Genomic DNA, 13,192 nt, shown 5'->3' on the forward strand with positions numbered 1-13,192 from the left:
TGCAAAGGCGAGTTAGAGTCGGAAAATCCAATGGCGTTCAGGTCACACTCCTTTTATGTGCCTTTCTGCCTCCCCGCAAAAAATGGGACCCGCCATCGATTCTATTTGAGTGAATAAGCAAAAATGACTGCAGTTGTGCTTTTGACATAACTGCTGAGACTCGAATTTTCAAACAAATGCAGCTGACCGATAAGAGAGAGAAAGAAAGAGACTAGAGAGAGAGAGACAGAGAACGGCGCGAGGGGATCCTAGTTTTATGCCAATAATAATAATAATACTAACCCTTGCATTTGATATAGCGCCTTATCATGTCGTCGAGACGTCTTAAAACTCTTCAAGATCGTGGTAGCAGTATAATTCACTCCTGGTCAGTAATTCTGACTAGTCCGATTTATTCAGGCTGAGTAGTGGTTCACCCCAGGGACATGGGGTGGGGGTGGGGGGTTGGGGCAGGGTGCTGACTTGCAAAGGGTATGTTTACCCGATTCGATTCTTCAAAGGAAATCGAGGTGCAAATTGCCTGATTTGTTAACAACAACACATTACGTTTATGCAGTGCATTTCACGTCGAGAGGACAACCCCCACCTTGCTCGCCCCACTATTGGCGGGCGGGCCTTCTGTCACTCTGCCCCCACCCTCTGGAACTCCATCCCACAGTCCCTCTGCCTTGCCCTCTCCCTTGCCTCCTTCAAGACCCATATCAAGACCCTCCTCTTCGGCCATGCTTCCCCCCCCGCCCTACCCCTTCCCTGACTCTGACCCCCAGCTCAGGTCCGTAGCTGTCTGTCCAGCGCTTTGGGATGTCCTCCCGATATGAAAGGCGCTATACAAATGTAATTTTGTTTTTGTTATTGTTATCTAAAGGCACTGGACAGTCAAGGATTTGGATCCGAGCTGGGGTTGAGATCAGGAGGGTCGAGGGTAGGGAGGATGGGGGTCGGAAGGTGACCGAAGGCATGGTCGAAATGGAAGGGCTTGAGACAGGCCTTGACGGAGGCAAGGGAGGAGGTGAGGCAGAGGGACTGTGGAATGGAGTTCCAGAGGGTGGAGGCAGAGAGGCTGAGGGCGACCGCAAACCAACCTCCTAGTGGACTCTATATGTCAAGCCGCGTTGCACACACTGCAGCACAATGTGAATCAACTGATCCGCATCCATACTAATCAAATCCTCCAATTTGCCATTCTGCAGGACGCCGAGATCCGGATCAATGCAGCCATGTACCTGCCTCGCATCAGTGAACTGCTGAACAACGTCCCTCGCCAAATGCTGCTGCTCCTGAAAACCAATGACCTCCTGCGAGGGATCGAGACCGCTCTGCAGACCAGAGCCAGCGCCACCTCCTTCATCAACATGTCCCGCTCCTGCCTCAGGGCTCTGTGCCGGTGGGTAGGATGCACTCTGGACCCTTCACAGAGCAACAACAACACATGACATTTACTCAGCGCCTTGCGCATCAGGAGGACGTCCCAAGGCACTGGACAGTCAGGAATTTGGACCCAAGCTGGCGGTTGGGATCAGGAGAGCGGGGAGGGATAGGAGGCACCGTCGAAGAGGAGGGTCCTGGGTTAGGGTTAGGGGTCTTGAAGGAGGCAGGGAAGGGGGCAAGGCGGAGGGACTGTGAGATGGAGTTTCAGAGGTTGTGGTTAGCGCACTCGCCCCGCAAAGTGGTTCCTGGATTGGGCGAAACCTTATGCAAATTTCCACAAACTGGAACCAACAAATATAGTCACTTCTATTCAACAACAACAACAACAACAAGATTCCATTTATAGAGCGCCTTTCACGTCAGGAGGACGTCCCAAGGCGCTGCACAGTTGGGTCATGACCCGAGCAGGGGGGAAATGGTCAGGGTGAGGGGAGGGAAGGGAGGGAGAGAGGAGGGGGGAAATGGTCAGGGTGAGGGGAGGGAAGGGAGGGAGCGAGGAGGAGGAAGAGAGTCGAGAGGGGAGCTGAAGGCACGGTCAAAGAGAAAGGTTTTGAGACCGGCCTTGAAGGAGGAAAGGGAGGAAGCAAGGCGAAGGCACTGGGGGATGGAGTTCCAGAGCCTCGGGGCTGAGAGGCTGAAGGCCCGACCACCGATAGTAGGGCGGTTGGGGCGGGGGACGTGGAGCAGACCGGAGCCAGAGGAACGGAGGGTACGGGCAGGTAGGTAGGGGGATAGTAGGTTGGAGAGGTAGGAGGGAGCAAGGCCGTGAATGGCCTTGTAGGTGAGGATGAGGATCTTGAAATCAATCCTCTGGGGGATGGGGAGCCAGTGGAGGCGAGCGAGGGTAGGAGTGATGTGGTCCCGAAGCCTGGTGCGGGACAGTACACGAGCTGCAGAGTTCTGAATGACCTGCAGCTTGTGGAGGGAGGTGGCGGGAAGGCCGGCGAGGAGAGAGTTCCCATAGTCCAGCCTTGAGGTGACAAAGGCGTGAACCAGGGTTTCAGCAGCGTGAGGGGTGAGGTAGTGCCGTAGTCTGGCGATATTCCGGAGGTGATGGAAGGCGGTGCCAGTTGTGGTGCGGATGTGAGGGAGAAAGGACAGCTCAGGGTCGAACAAAACGCCGAGGTTCCTGACTGGCTTTGAGAGGTGGAGAGTGCAGCCTTGGATGCTGATGGTGTCAGCGCCTGAGGTGCGGAGGCGCTGACGTGAGCCAATCAGGAGGGCCTCGGTTTTTCGCACGTTGAGCTGAAGAAAGTTGTCTCTCGTCCAGGACTCGATGTCGGACAGGCAGGCTGTCAGGACATCGGTGGTCGTGGAGTTGAGAGTAGAGGAGGAAAGGTAGAGTTGGGTGTCATCCGCATACATGTGGAAGTTAACCCCATGTTTGCGGATGATGTCACCGAGGGGGAGCATATAGAGGGTGAAGAGGAGGGGACCGAGGACAGAGCCCTGAGGGACACCACATGAGACAGTACGGGGGGTGGAGGAGAAGCCATTCGTTGAGACGAAGTGAAGACGGTGGAAAGGTAAGAGCTAAACCATTCAAGGACAGTGCCTTGAAGGTTGAGGTGGGAGGACAAGCGGTGGAGTAGGATAGCGTGGTCGACCGTATCGAATGCTGCCGATAGGTCGAGGAGGACGAGGAGACAGAGGGAGCCCTGGTCACAGATGGTCAGGATATCATTGGTGACCTTGACCAGGGCAGTTTCTGTGCTATGAGCAGCACGGAAACCTGACTGAAGGGGTTCAAAAAGAGAATGGGTGGAGAGGAAAGAGCGCAGTTGGGAGGCGACAACTCTTTCCAAGACCTTGGAGAGAAAGGGGAGGTTGGAGATGGGCCGGTAGCTTGATAGCTGCGACGCATCAAGGGAGGGTTTTTTCAGGGTGGGCGTGATGATGGCAGTTTTTAATGGAATGGGGACAGAGCCAGAGGAGAGGGACAGGTTTATGATGTCAGTGATGTGTGGGGCAAGAAAATGGAGCTGGGAGATAAGGAGTGGAGTGGGGATGGGGTCAAGGGAGCAGGTGGTTGGTTTTAGGGATAGGATGAGTTCAGTGACAGAGGGTGGGGAAACGGGTACGAAGGTGTGTAGGGGAGGATGGGTAGGAGTCGGAGTGTGGGAGGGAAGGGGTGGGTGGTGGGTGGAAGTTGGAGGGGAAGTGACCGCGGAGCGGATTCCCTTGATCTTGGATTCAAGGAAATCCAGCATCTCCTCGCAGTGAAGGTTGGAGGAGATGACCTGCGCGGGGTGGCGGGGGGGACGGAGGAGTCGGGATGTGGTGGAAAACAGTAGCCTGGGGTTGTTCTTCGCCTCCAGGATTATCCTGGAGTAGAAGGACGACTTGGCCGAGGCTAGAGTGGAGCGGTAAATTTTGAGGAGGTCCAGCCAGATTTGTCGGTGGACCGTTAAGCCGGATTTGACAAAGGTGCGCTCAGCAGCCCGCACCTGGCATTTCAGTGAGCGGAGGTGGGTGGTGTACCAGGGGGAGGAGCGGGAGTAGGAGACAGTGCGGGAAGTGATGGGGGCAAGAGTATCGAGTGTGGAGGAGAGGATATTGTGGAGGAGGGAGAGAGGAGAAGAGGGGTCGGTGAGGGTTGAAGGCCAGAGGGAGAGGAGTTCAGAGGACTCCAAGGCATCGGTTAGGGATTGTGGGGGTAACTTCTTCCAAGGGCGGTAGAAGATGGTGGTGGGTCTGGTGGAGGTGGGGAGGGGGGTGGAGGTGGTGAAGGAGATGAAGTAGTGGTCGGAGATGGCCTTGTCGGTAATAGTGACATCCGAGACACTGAGGCCCCGGGTGATCACCAAATCGAGTGGGTGGCCGTGACTGTGAGTGGGGGAGTTTATGTGTAGGGAAAGGTTGAGTGAGGAGAGCAGGGAAGAGAAGTCTGTGGAGATGGAGCAGGAGGGGGTGAAGTGTAGGTTAAAGTCGCCCAGGATGATGAGGCGATCAGAGGAGAGGCAAAGAGATGTGAGGAGTGTTGAAATGTCAGAGATGAAGGTGGGAGAGGTTTTAGGGGGCCGGTAGAGGAGGAGGATTTTAAGGGAGAGGAATGAGGGGTGGGAGAGGGTGAGGTGCTCGAAGGAGGGGAAAGAGCCAGAGGAGTAGGGGGATAGGGCAAGTGGTGTCCTTGAGATAAGGGCAACACCACCGCCACGGCGGTTGGGGCGGGGGATGTGGTGGGAGGTGTAGCCGGGTGGCGTGGCCTCCGTGAGGGGGAAGGTGTCGCCTGGGGTGAGCCACGTTTCTGTCAAGGCCATGATATCAACGTTCTCATCAAGGATGAGATCGTTGATGACCAGGGCCTTGTTGCAGAGGGAGCGGACATTTTGCAGTCCGATGTGGAGGGAGCGGTTGACAGAAGGGTGTGTGGGAGGGGAGGGGGGTCCAGGTTGTGAGGCAGGGGTGGGGGGAATGGGGATGAGGGAGGAGAGGTTGACTCCCCGGGTCTGTGTCCGGGGTGGCTGGCGAGAGTGGTGGGGAATGGGGCAGTCGGTGTGGCTGCTGCTGGACAGCCAACGCCGAGTGCCACGGTGAGCCCGGCGGAGGATTCCCAGGCTGGAACAGAGGGAGGTTGTGGGAGGGTCAAGTGGGGATAGAAGACGAGAGGGACGGAGAGAGAGGAGGAGAGAGCGGGAGAGATGGAGAGGGGGAGGGTTTGGGGGGAGAGAGGAGGGGGGAGGGAGGGAGGGGGTGAGGGGGCTCGGGTCAAAGCGGCAGCCATAGTGCGCACGCGGGGACCGGGAGCGAGCGGTCAGGTGGATGGCATTATCCCGCAGATTGGGGCATCGAACCCAACAGGACCATAGTGGGCTCTGATGTGAGCCCTGGGGGGGGGGGGCGCAGAGTTTTTTTTTTTTTTTTTTTTTTTGTGCGCGCGCACTCACCTGAAAACTAATCTATGACGTCGCAGTTCCCCCGCTCCGCCCCCACACCTCCCCTCCCCTCGCTAGCTGCACTCGCTCCGGCGTCGAGTTTAAGTACCTGGGTCAGTAGGCCCAGGCTCCTCCCCGCGCTGTCCTGCTGCCGCTCCCCGACTTTATTCACAGTAAAATCCTGAGAAGCATTTTGAGATGTCTCAACCACGTGATATAACGCGATATGAAATGAAAGGATTAGCATTTAATCCTCTCTCTTCGCTTTTTGTGATAGGAGTCCTGTCGCATAGTGTTTAAAGCACTCGCCTCGCAAGCGAGAGAACCCAAGTTCAATTCCCTTGAATGAGCCAAAATCTTAGGCAAGTTTCCTTGCTCCACACACCTGTTTAGTTACTCAATCCACGACTCTTTGAGGGGCACTACCGTGCAGGCAGGCAGACGGGGCAGGCAGATGGGCAAGCGGTCAGGGGAACCTTAAGTACCTGAACAAAGCGGAGATACTTCTAAATTTTGGCATCACTGTCAATCCTCTGGGCAACTGGCAATCTCAGGCATGTCCTGTCGAGAAGCTGTTGGGAAATATAGCTTTTTGTGCAGTATAATCTTCCTTGCTGCTGCCCTGCCCCGCCTAACTATCTTGTGCCATCCTCGCACACTCTGCCCCGACCAGTGGGCAATGCCAGTGTAGGTCTGACCCTGAGCAAATGAGTCACTGGTACAAAACCTAAAATAGGGGGGGAGGAGAAAAATCAGGATTAATCAATTTATTGAATTATTTGCTCAGTCAGCCGGGCGTGAGACACATGCAGAAACCGATCACCGTGCTTCCAGACATCCCACCTACATGTGGAAATCCCAGAGGTAGATTGTTGCAATGAAATGTGCACTCTCTCTCCCTGGAGGGACCCATTCCTGCTTACCTAAAAGTACTGGGAAGTATTAGGCGCAGGCTGGCAAGAGCCAAATTATTACTGTATTACATCAATTTATTCACATCATTTGTTATAATATTAATGTATTATAATATAAATGGAGCTATTACCTCAGTGTTAGCCGGGGACAAAGAGCAGTTTGTTACTGATTGCAAAATACTGTGTAATCTTTTCATTTCTGCTCCCTGCGAGGTTGAAGTGTTAGTTTTCTCATTAGTAACATTCTGATTGAGATCACATTCTGACAGACTGCGGTAACGTTGCTTTCTGAACCCAATTTCAATTGGAAATTAACTTGGCGGTTTAACCCTCCTTCCCTCTCACTTCTGTCCCTTCTTTGGCATCCTTCTCTTTCTCTAACCACAACTCTCACCCCCCCATCCCACCCCCAGAATCCCACTACAATAAAAAAGGGCAGCATGATTGGAGGCCCTGTTCTTCAGATGAGACGTTAAACCTCACTCCCCGTCCGTATGTTTAACAGGTGGATGTTAAAGCTATTTGAATAGAGAAGGAAGTTTCTCTCTCTCTCTTATTCTCCTTCCCCACAGAGCCCCCCCCCCCCCCCCCCGGATAAAACCAGTCACCATTTGTAATAGTTTGCGGGGACATTTCTGTGGACAAATTGTTTCGCCTGCAGAATACACATTTCACAGTAAAATCCTTTGAAGCGCTTTGGGACATTTCGATGAAGCAATAAGGTGTTTAAACAAAATGCAGGGATTATTATTTATGACAGCGGAAAAGACATGCATAAATATTGCTATGGATTTTACAAGATAGCAACATCTCTCATAATATGTAATACCCAGTTAAATACCCAGCGCACGAGATGCTACCCCAAGTGAAGGGCGCTATATAAACACATGTTGTTGTTGTTCTCAGGTTCTTTTCTCTTTGCTTTGCCAGGTATGAGAGAGAGCAGGCCCCCTCCTTCTACAGACGGCTGCAGATCTCTGTGGGAGAGACTCTGCTACTTTGGCAAATCAGCCTCCACGAGAGCTACCTGTGGTTTCGGGCTACGTGGCTGGGAACGCTCCTCCTCCAGGTTCTGGGCTATCCCCGTGCTCTCCAGTGAGCAACGCACCTCACTCCAGGAAAACAACCTAACAATCTATACAGACTGGCCCTGCCCTCCCTGCCCAGCCCTGCCTGCTGACTGGAGCTCTGTGTATAGGGACCGTATGGGTGAGCGTACACCTACTTTGTGTTCACCGTCCAGGCTGACGCTCCATTGCAGCGTTGGGAGGAGGGAGTGCTATGTTGTCGGAGGTGTGTGCTAACCTGCTGCCATGTTCGCCTAAAAACACAGCAGTCACTACACTCTCCCCCAGCACTGCACTGAAGCCTCGGGCTGACCTCGACAATGGTTTCAAGCCACAACTTTCTGACCCAGAGGCCAGGGAACCACCAACTGAGCCAGTAGTGAGTGTGAATGAGTGTGAGTTAGTGAGTGTGAATGAGGGAGTTAGTGAGGTGCATGAGTGTGCGTTAGTGAGTGAATGAGTGTGAATGAATGAGTTAGTATATGTGAATTAGTGAGTTAGTGAGGGTGAATGAGTGCGAGTTAATGAGTGTGAGTTAGTGTTGGTTAGTCAGTGTGAATGAGTGTGAGTTAGTGGGTGTGAGTTAATGAGTGTGAATGTGTCCTTGCTGCTCGGAACTGGATTACTATAACGAGGCAGTGTCAACGGATTAAAAAATACTTTTAAGTTATCTTTCCTTTGGCCAGAGTTGATCGGTATCGAAGAGCAGTTAGGAGACCAGGAAGAGAAATCTGTAATATCAGTGGAAGTTGCCCTGACGACTGATTAGATTACTGTTGACAGTGTCACAGTCAGACTACGCTGATTTATTTATTTATTTACTTATTCATTTATTTATCTATTTCCTCAGCTCAGTCTGATATGTGGAAACCCATCACCGTGTTTAAGAGTATCCAAACCCAACTGAGAATTCCATGTATCCCACCTACATATGGAAATGCCAGAGATAGATTGTTGGGATGGAATTCACTCTCTCTCTCTCTCTCTCTCCCCCTGGAGGGACACATCCCGCTTCCCTAATTTCGGAAAGCCTTAGGGGTTAACTGCTGGAGTCTAATCGCATAGTTGATACTACTCTTGACTACACTGATCAGGAGCTTTATATGTAGAGCTAACCCAGGAATTGGAACAGTCTGTGCCCATCATTATCATAATCCATGCATTGGTAAAACCCCAATTGTGTCATTGAGACTGTGGACTGTAAAGTGTAGTGACTGTGCATTTTTTAGGCAAACAGAGCAGCCGATTTGCACACAGTAACGTTCTCAATAAACATAACAATAACATAAATACTAGACGAAAACAGACCATCTAGTTCGCCTTCCACCTTCCTGGCGGTCGCATGCATATATTGTCCTGAACTATCTATGTACTATGTCCCATAATGTTATTTCCTAAAAGAAAACTATCTCATCTGTGTTTGAAAGAATCAACACTTTCTGCTTCAACCATCTCCCTAGGGAGCCTGTTCCACAGGTTCGCTATTCACTCACTGAAATAGTGTTTCATAGAATTATACAGCACAGAAAGAGGACATTCAGCCCATCTTGTCTGTGCTGGCTCTTGGAAAAGAGCTGTCCTAATCAATCCCACTCCTCCGCTCTCTCCCCATAGCCCTGCAAACTTGTCCTCCCCAAATAATTATCTACTCTCTTAAAAATTGTTATCGAATCGGCTTCCACCACCCTTTCAGGTAATACATTCCAGATGACAATAATTTGTTGTGTGAAAAAAATTCTTATCATCTGCCCTCTGTTTCTCTAACAACTATTTTAAATCGGTGTCCTCGGGTTACCGACCCACCCATTAATGGAAATAATGTATCCTTGTTCACCTGTCCAATCCCCTCATAATATGGAAAACTTCTATTAAGTTTCCTCTTAATCTTCTCTGCTCCAAGGAGAATAATTGTAGCTTCTCTAGCTTCTCCTCATAACTGAAGTCCCTCATTCCTGGTACCATCCTGGTAAATCTCCTTTGCCCTCTCCAATGCCTTGACATCCTTCCTAAACTGTGGTGCCCAGAACTGAACACAGTACTGTAGCTAAAACTAGTGTTTCATAAAGGTTCATCATAACTTCCTTACTTTTGTATTTTATGCCCCTATTTATAAAGCCCGGTATCCCGTATGCTTTATTAACAGCTTTATCTACCTGTCCTGCCACCTTCAAAGATTTTCTTATATGAGCCCCAGGTCTCTCTGTTCCTTCACCTCTTCAAGATTGTCCCATCAGCTTATATTGCCTCTCCTCATTCTTCTTTGCATTTCTCCACATTAAACTTTGTCTGCCACGTGTCTGCCCATTTTACCAGTCTGTCTATATCCTCTTGCAGTCTGCTACTGTCCTTCTCACCATTTACTACTTTTCCTAGCTCAGTATCATGTGCAAACTTGGAAATTGTACTCCCCATACTCAAGTCCAGGTCATTTATATGCGTGGATTTGTTACGAATTTACCCCCCTTCAATCGCAAACAACCGTGAAGTGAACAAGCAATCTTTGGCCAAGAATTGGAAGAGAGAGAAACTCCCTTCTGTTTCTGAATAATGCCACGCAATCCTTAATGTCCACCTGAACAGGGCACAGGCAGGAGCTCGGTTTAACCTCTCGTGAAGAACGACATCTCCGGCAATGTAGAACTCTCCCCCTGCCCACTTCTTCACCCCCCAGCGTTGCATTGCATGTGGGGGCTTGAACCCACCACCTCCTGATTCAGAAGCGAGAGTGCGACCAACTGAGCCAGATTGACACACGATGATCTCGATTCAGATGCTTGTCACCCTCTCACCTCTGGGTCAGAAAGTCCTAGGTTTCAGCCTCATATTGAAACTCACAGCCTCAACCCACAGTCACTGTTGGGGGAACAGGAGGTGGTGCGGAGAGAGAGAGAGAGAGGGGGGCGCAGGTGGGGGGGAGAGCGTGTGTGGCGGGGGAGTATGTAGGATGGGGGGAGAGGGGGAGATGTTAAGAGATCAATTAGAGATGTTCACTGGGTATTGGCAGGTTCTCAATGTGGAATAAAGCAATAATTTTTTATAAATAGCTTAGTTTAGTACCTCTCCGATGAACAAAGATACACAGATGTCGCTGGGAGCGCAGTCCAGGAGAGTCTCCGTCAACAGGAAAATCCCACCGCTTCCTGGTCTCTGCAATCTCAGCGCATCGCCACAAGAAACACTCACTCCTCCTTACACAGCAGCGGAGCTCACTCACACTCAGTCACTAACTCACTCACATTCACTAATTCAGTCACTCACAAACTAACTCACACTCAGCAACTCAACTCACGAACTAACAAACACATTCACTGGCTCACTCACACTCACTAACTCACACTCATTCACTAACTCACACTCATACTAACTCATTCACACTCACTAACTCACTCACACTCACTAACTCACTCACACTCACGAACTCACACGCATAAAAGTAAAAGCGCAGGTTACACGGCGATACAGGTTTGTTTGCATTTCCCCGGTTTAGTAACTTTTGTGTCAGAGCCGGGTTTCTTTTGTGGGTTTTACACTCTGGAGGTTTGTGAGTGGGGGGGGGCTGGGTTTGCGTGTGAGGAGGTGGGGAGCGGGGCGGCTGGGTTTGCGGGGGGGGGGAGATGGGGGGGCTGGGTTTGCGGGGAGGTTTGTGTGTGTGGGAGTGGGGGGGGGCTGGGTTTGCGTGTGGGGGAGGTAGGGGGGCTGGGCTTGCGTGTGAGGAGGTGGGGAGCGGGGCGGCTGGGTTTGCGGGGGGGGGGGAGATGGGGGGGGCTGGGTTTGCGGGGGAGGTTTGTGTGTGGTGGGGTGGGGGGGAGGGCTGGGTTTGTACAGCGCACAGGTTACAGAGAGCGCAGACTGCACTGGGGGCACAGATGTGTCAGCCACGTCACAAGATTTCAGAGTGAGTGACATTTGCAATGTATTGGAGCTGAGCTCCGAGCCCCTGGGGTGGGTGGAGTGCAAAACACTCCACTATGAAACAACATGACACAAGTCGACAGCAGCAACGAGCCCTCTGGCTGAGAGGGGAGCTGAGTGTGTGTGTGGGGGGGTGGGATGTGGAGTCCTCTCCCTCCCTCATGGCCAGAGAAACACAAACCCAAAGATGTGGTTCCGAGTGAGAGGTCATTGGAGCTGAGAGAAACAGGAACAGGAGTAGGCCATTCAGCCCCTCAAGCCTGTTCCGCCACTATTAGATCAAGGCTGATCTGTTCCTAAGGTCCAATTACCTGCCTTTGCCCCATATCCCTTGATACCCGGACCCAACTAACATCTATCCACCTCAGGTGTGATTAGATCCAGTATCCGCCGCCTTTTGGGGGAGAGAATTCCAGATACCATGACCTTTGGGTGAAAACTTTATGATTTCTCTCATAAATAACCGAGCACTAATTTTAAGATGATACCCCCCCCCCCCTGTTCTGGATTCCCCCACCAGAGGAAATAGTTTCTCTCCTCTATTGAAACCCTGTATTATTTTAACAACCTCAATCAGCTTATATTATTCTAACCCTGTTATCATTTTGAACGTCTCTATTAGGTCCCTGAGCTGGAGGCGCAGCCCAAAGTCAGGAACCTGCTGTTGGAACAATCCGGAGTCACACAATCTCACGACCTTAAACAAGAGAACTATTTAGGAGCAGAGAAGCAGCCATTAGATTCAATGGCCGTCCATTGGCAGGAACCTAATAAGAGATGTTCAAAATGATAACAGGGTTAGAATAATATTATAAAAACTCTTGCTTTTGATAGAGCACCTTATCACGTCTTTGAGACGTCGCAAAGCGCTTCACAGGATATACTGTAAAGTGAATTGACTATGTAAACGTGGCAGCCAATTGCGCGCAGCAGCGTCCCACAAATCCAATTATTGTTTAAATTTTGAAGGTACTATTATGCCCAGGAAAGTGATCCACCAATCGACTAACAACCGGGTTCTTACTTACTGATAGGTAGACAGAGGCGTGTGGAGTAAGGAAACTTGCCTAAGGTTTCGCCCTGCCCGGGAATTGAACCCGGGTCCTCTCGCTTGCGAGGCGAGCGCTCTAACCACTACACTACAGGACTCCAGGTTGGATGAGGTTAGTAATAAATAGTCTGTTCCCATTTGCTGCGGAATCCGGAACCAGGGGATCAAATATAAGATAGCAACCAGCAGATCTAAAAGAGAATTTAGGAGGAATGACCTAAACGTGAGGGCAACAATTCTTGCCCGACAGAGGGGCAGAGGCTGGGATTTCAGAGGTTAGTGATGGAGTGACGTCCCACAAACAGCCATGAAGTGAGAATTATTACGCCCGGGAAAGTGATACACCACTTTGGACAGGAAACCGGGGGTGGGGTGGGGGGAGATTGGGAAAAACTCCCTTCTGCTTTCCAAATGTCTCCAAATATTAACGTCCACCCAAACAGGGCACGGACGGAGAGCTTGGTTTAACGTCTCGTCTGAAGGACAGCACCCCCTGACAATGTAGCACATTCCCGAGCCCCAGCACTGTGCTGGCGTGTCAGCCTTGACTGCGTATGAGAGAGCCTGGTGTGTGTGAGCTCTCTCTCTGGTTGAAATGGGGACCTGGAGGCAGTTGCATTAATTGTCGGTAATTTCACCTCCAATTGCTGACAATTGGACTTGAGGCACTGAGTCTTTTCAGCTGTGGTCAGCCCGTGATTACTGCCATCCAGCTGTAATAGAGAAGCGAATGACTCCAATCATTGAACCAAAAACATCAATTTAGGCAATACTAAGCGACGCTGCCAATTAAATTTAAGGGGAGGAAAAGGCCAGGGGACAGTCGTTTTAGTTCAAAGTATCGCGGCTGATAGGGATATCTGTCTCTAAATATTGTATTTGCACTGAGAAACCTGTGATGTCCCGGCCATTAGGCTGAGATATCACTGTACATGGGAATAGTCT

At 51.0% G+C, this 13,192-nt stretch overlaps 1 protein-coding gene across 2 annotated transcripts in view; it reads left to right on the plus strand.

Moving 5' to 3' along the window:
• The window catches only part of adck1 (aarF domain containing kinase 1), a 92,717-nt gene extending 85,053 nt beyond the window's left edge, over nt 1-7,664 (plus strand). For both annotated transcript variants that reach the window (XM_007906009.2, XM_042338330.1), the window contains exons 10-11: nt 1,191-1,384; nt 7,148-7,664. In XM_007906009.2, coding sequence (XP_007904200.1) covers nt 1,191-1,384; nt 7,148-7,316 — 363 coding nt within the window. In that variant the 3' untranslated portion in view covers nt 7,317-7,664. The remainder of the gene's footprint in view (nt 1-1,190; nt 1,385-7,147) is intronic.
• The last annotated feature ends 5,528 nt before the right edge of the window (nt 7,665-13,192 follow it).

The sequence above is a fragment of the Callorhinchus milii genome, unplaced genomic scaffold (genome assembly GCF_018977255.1).
Source record: "Callorhinchus milii isolate IMCB2004 unplaced genomic scaffold, IMCB_Cmil_1.0 Scaffold9, whole genome shotgun sequence".
In the NCBI taxonomy this organism is placed as follows: Eukaryota; Metazoa; Chordata; class Chondrichthyes; order Chimaeriformes; family Callorhinchidae; genus Callorhinchus; species Callorhinchus milii.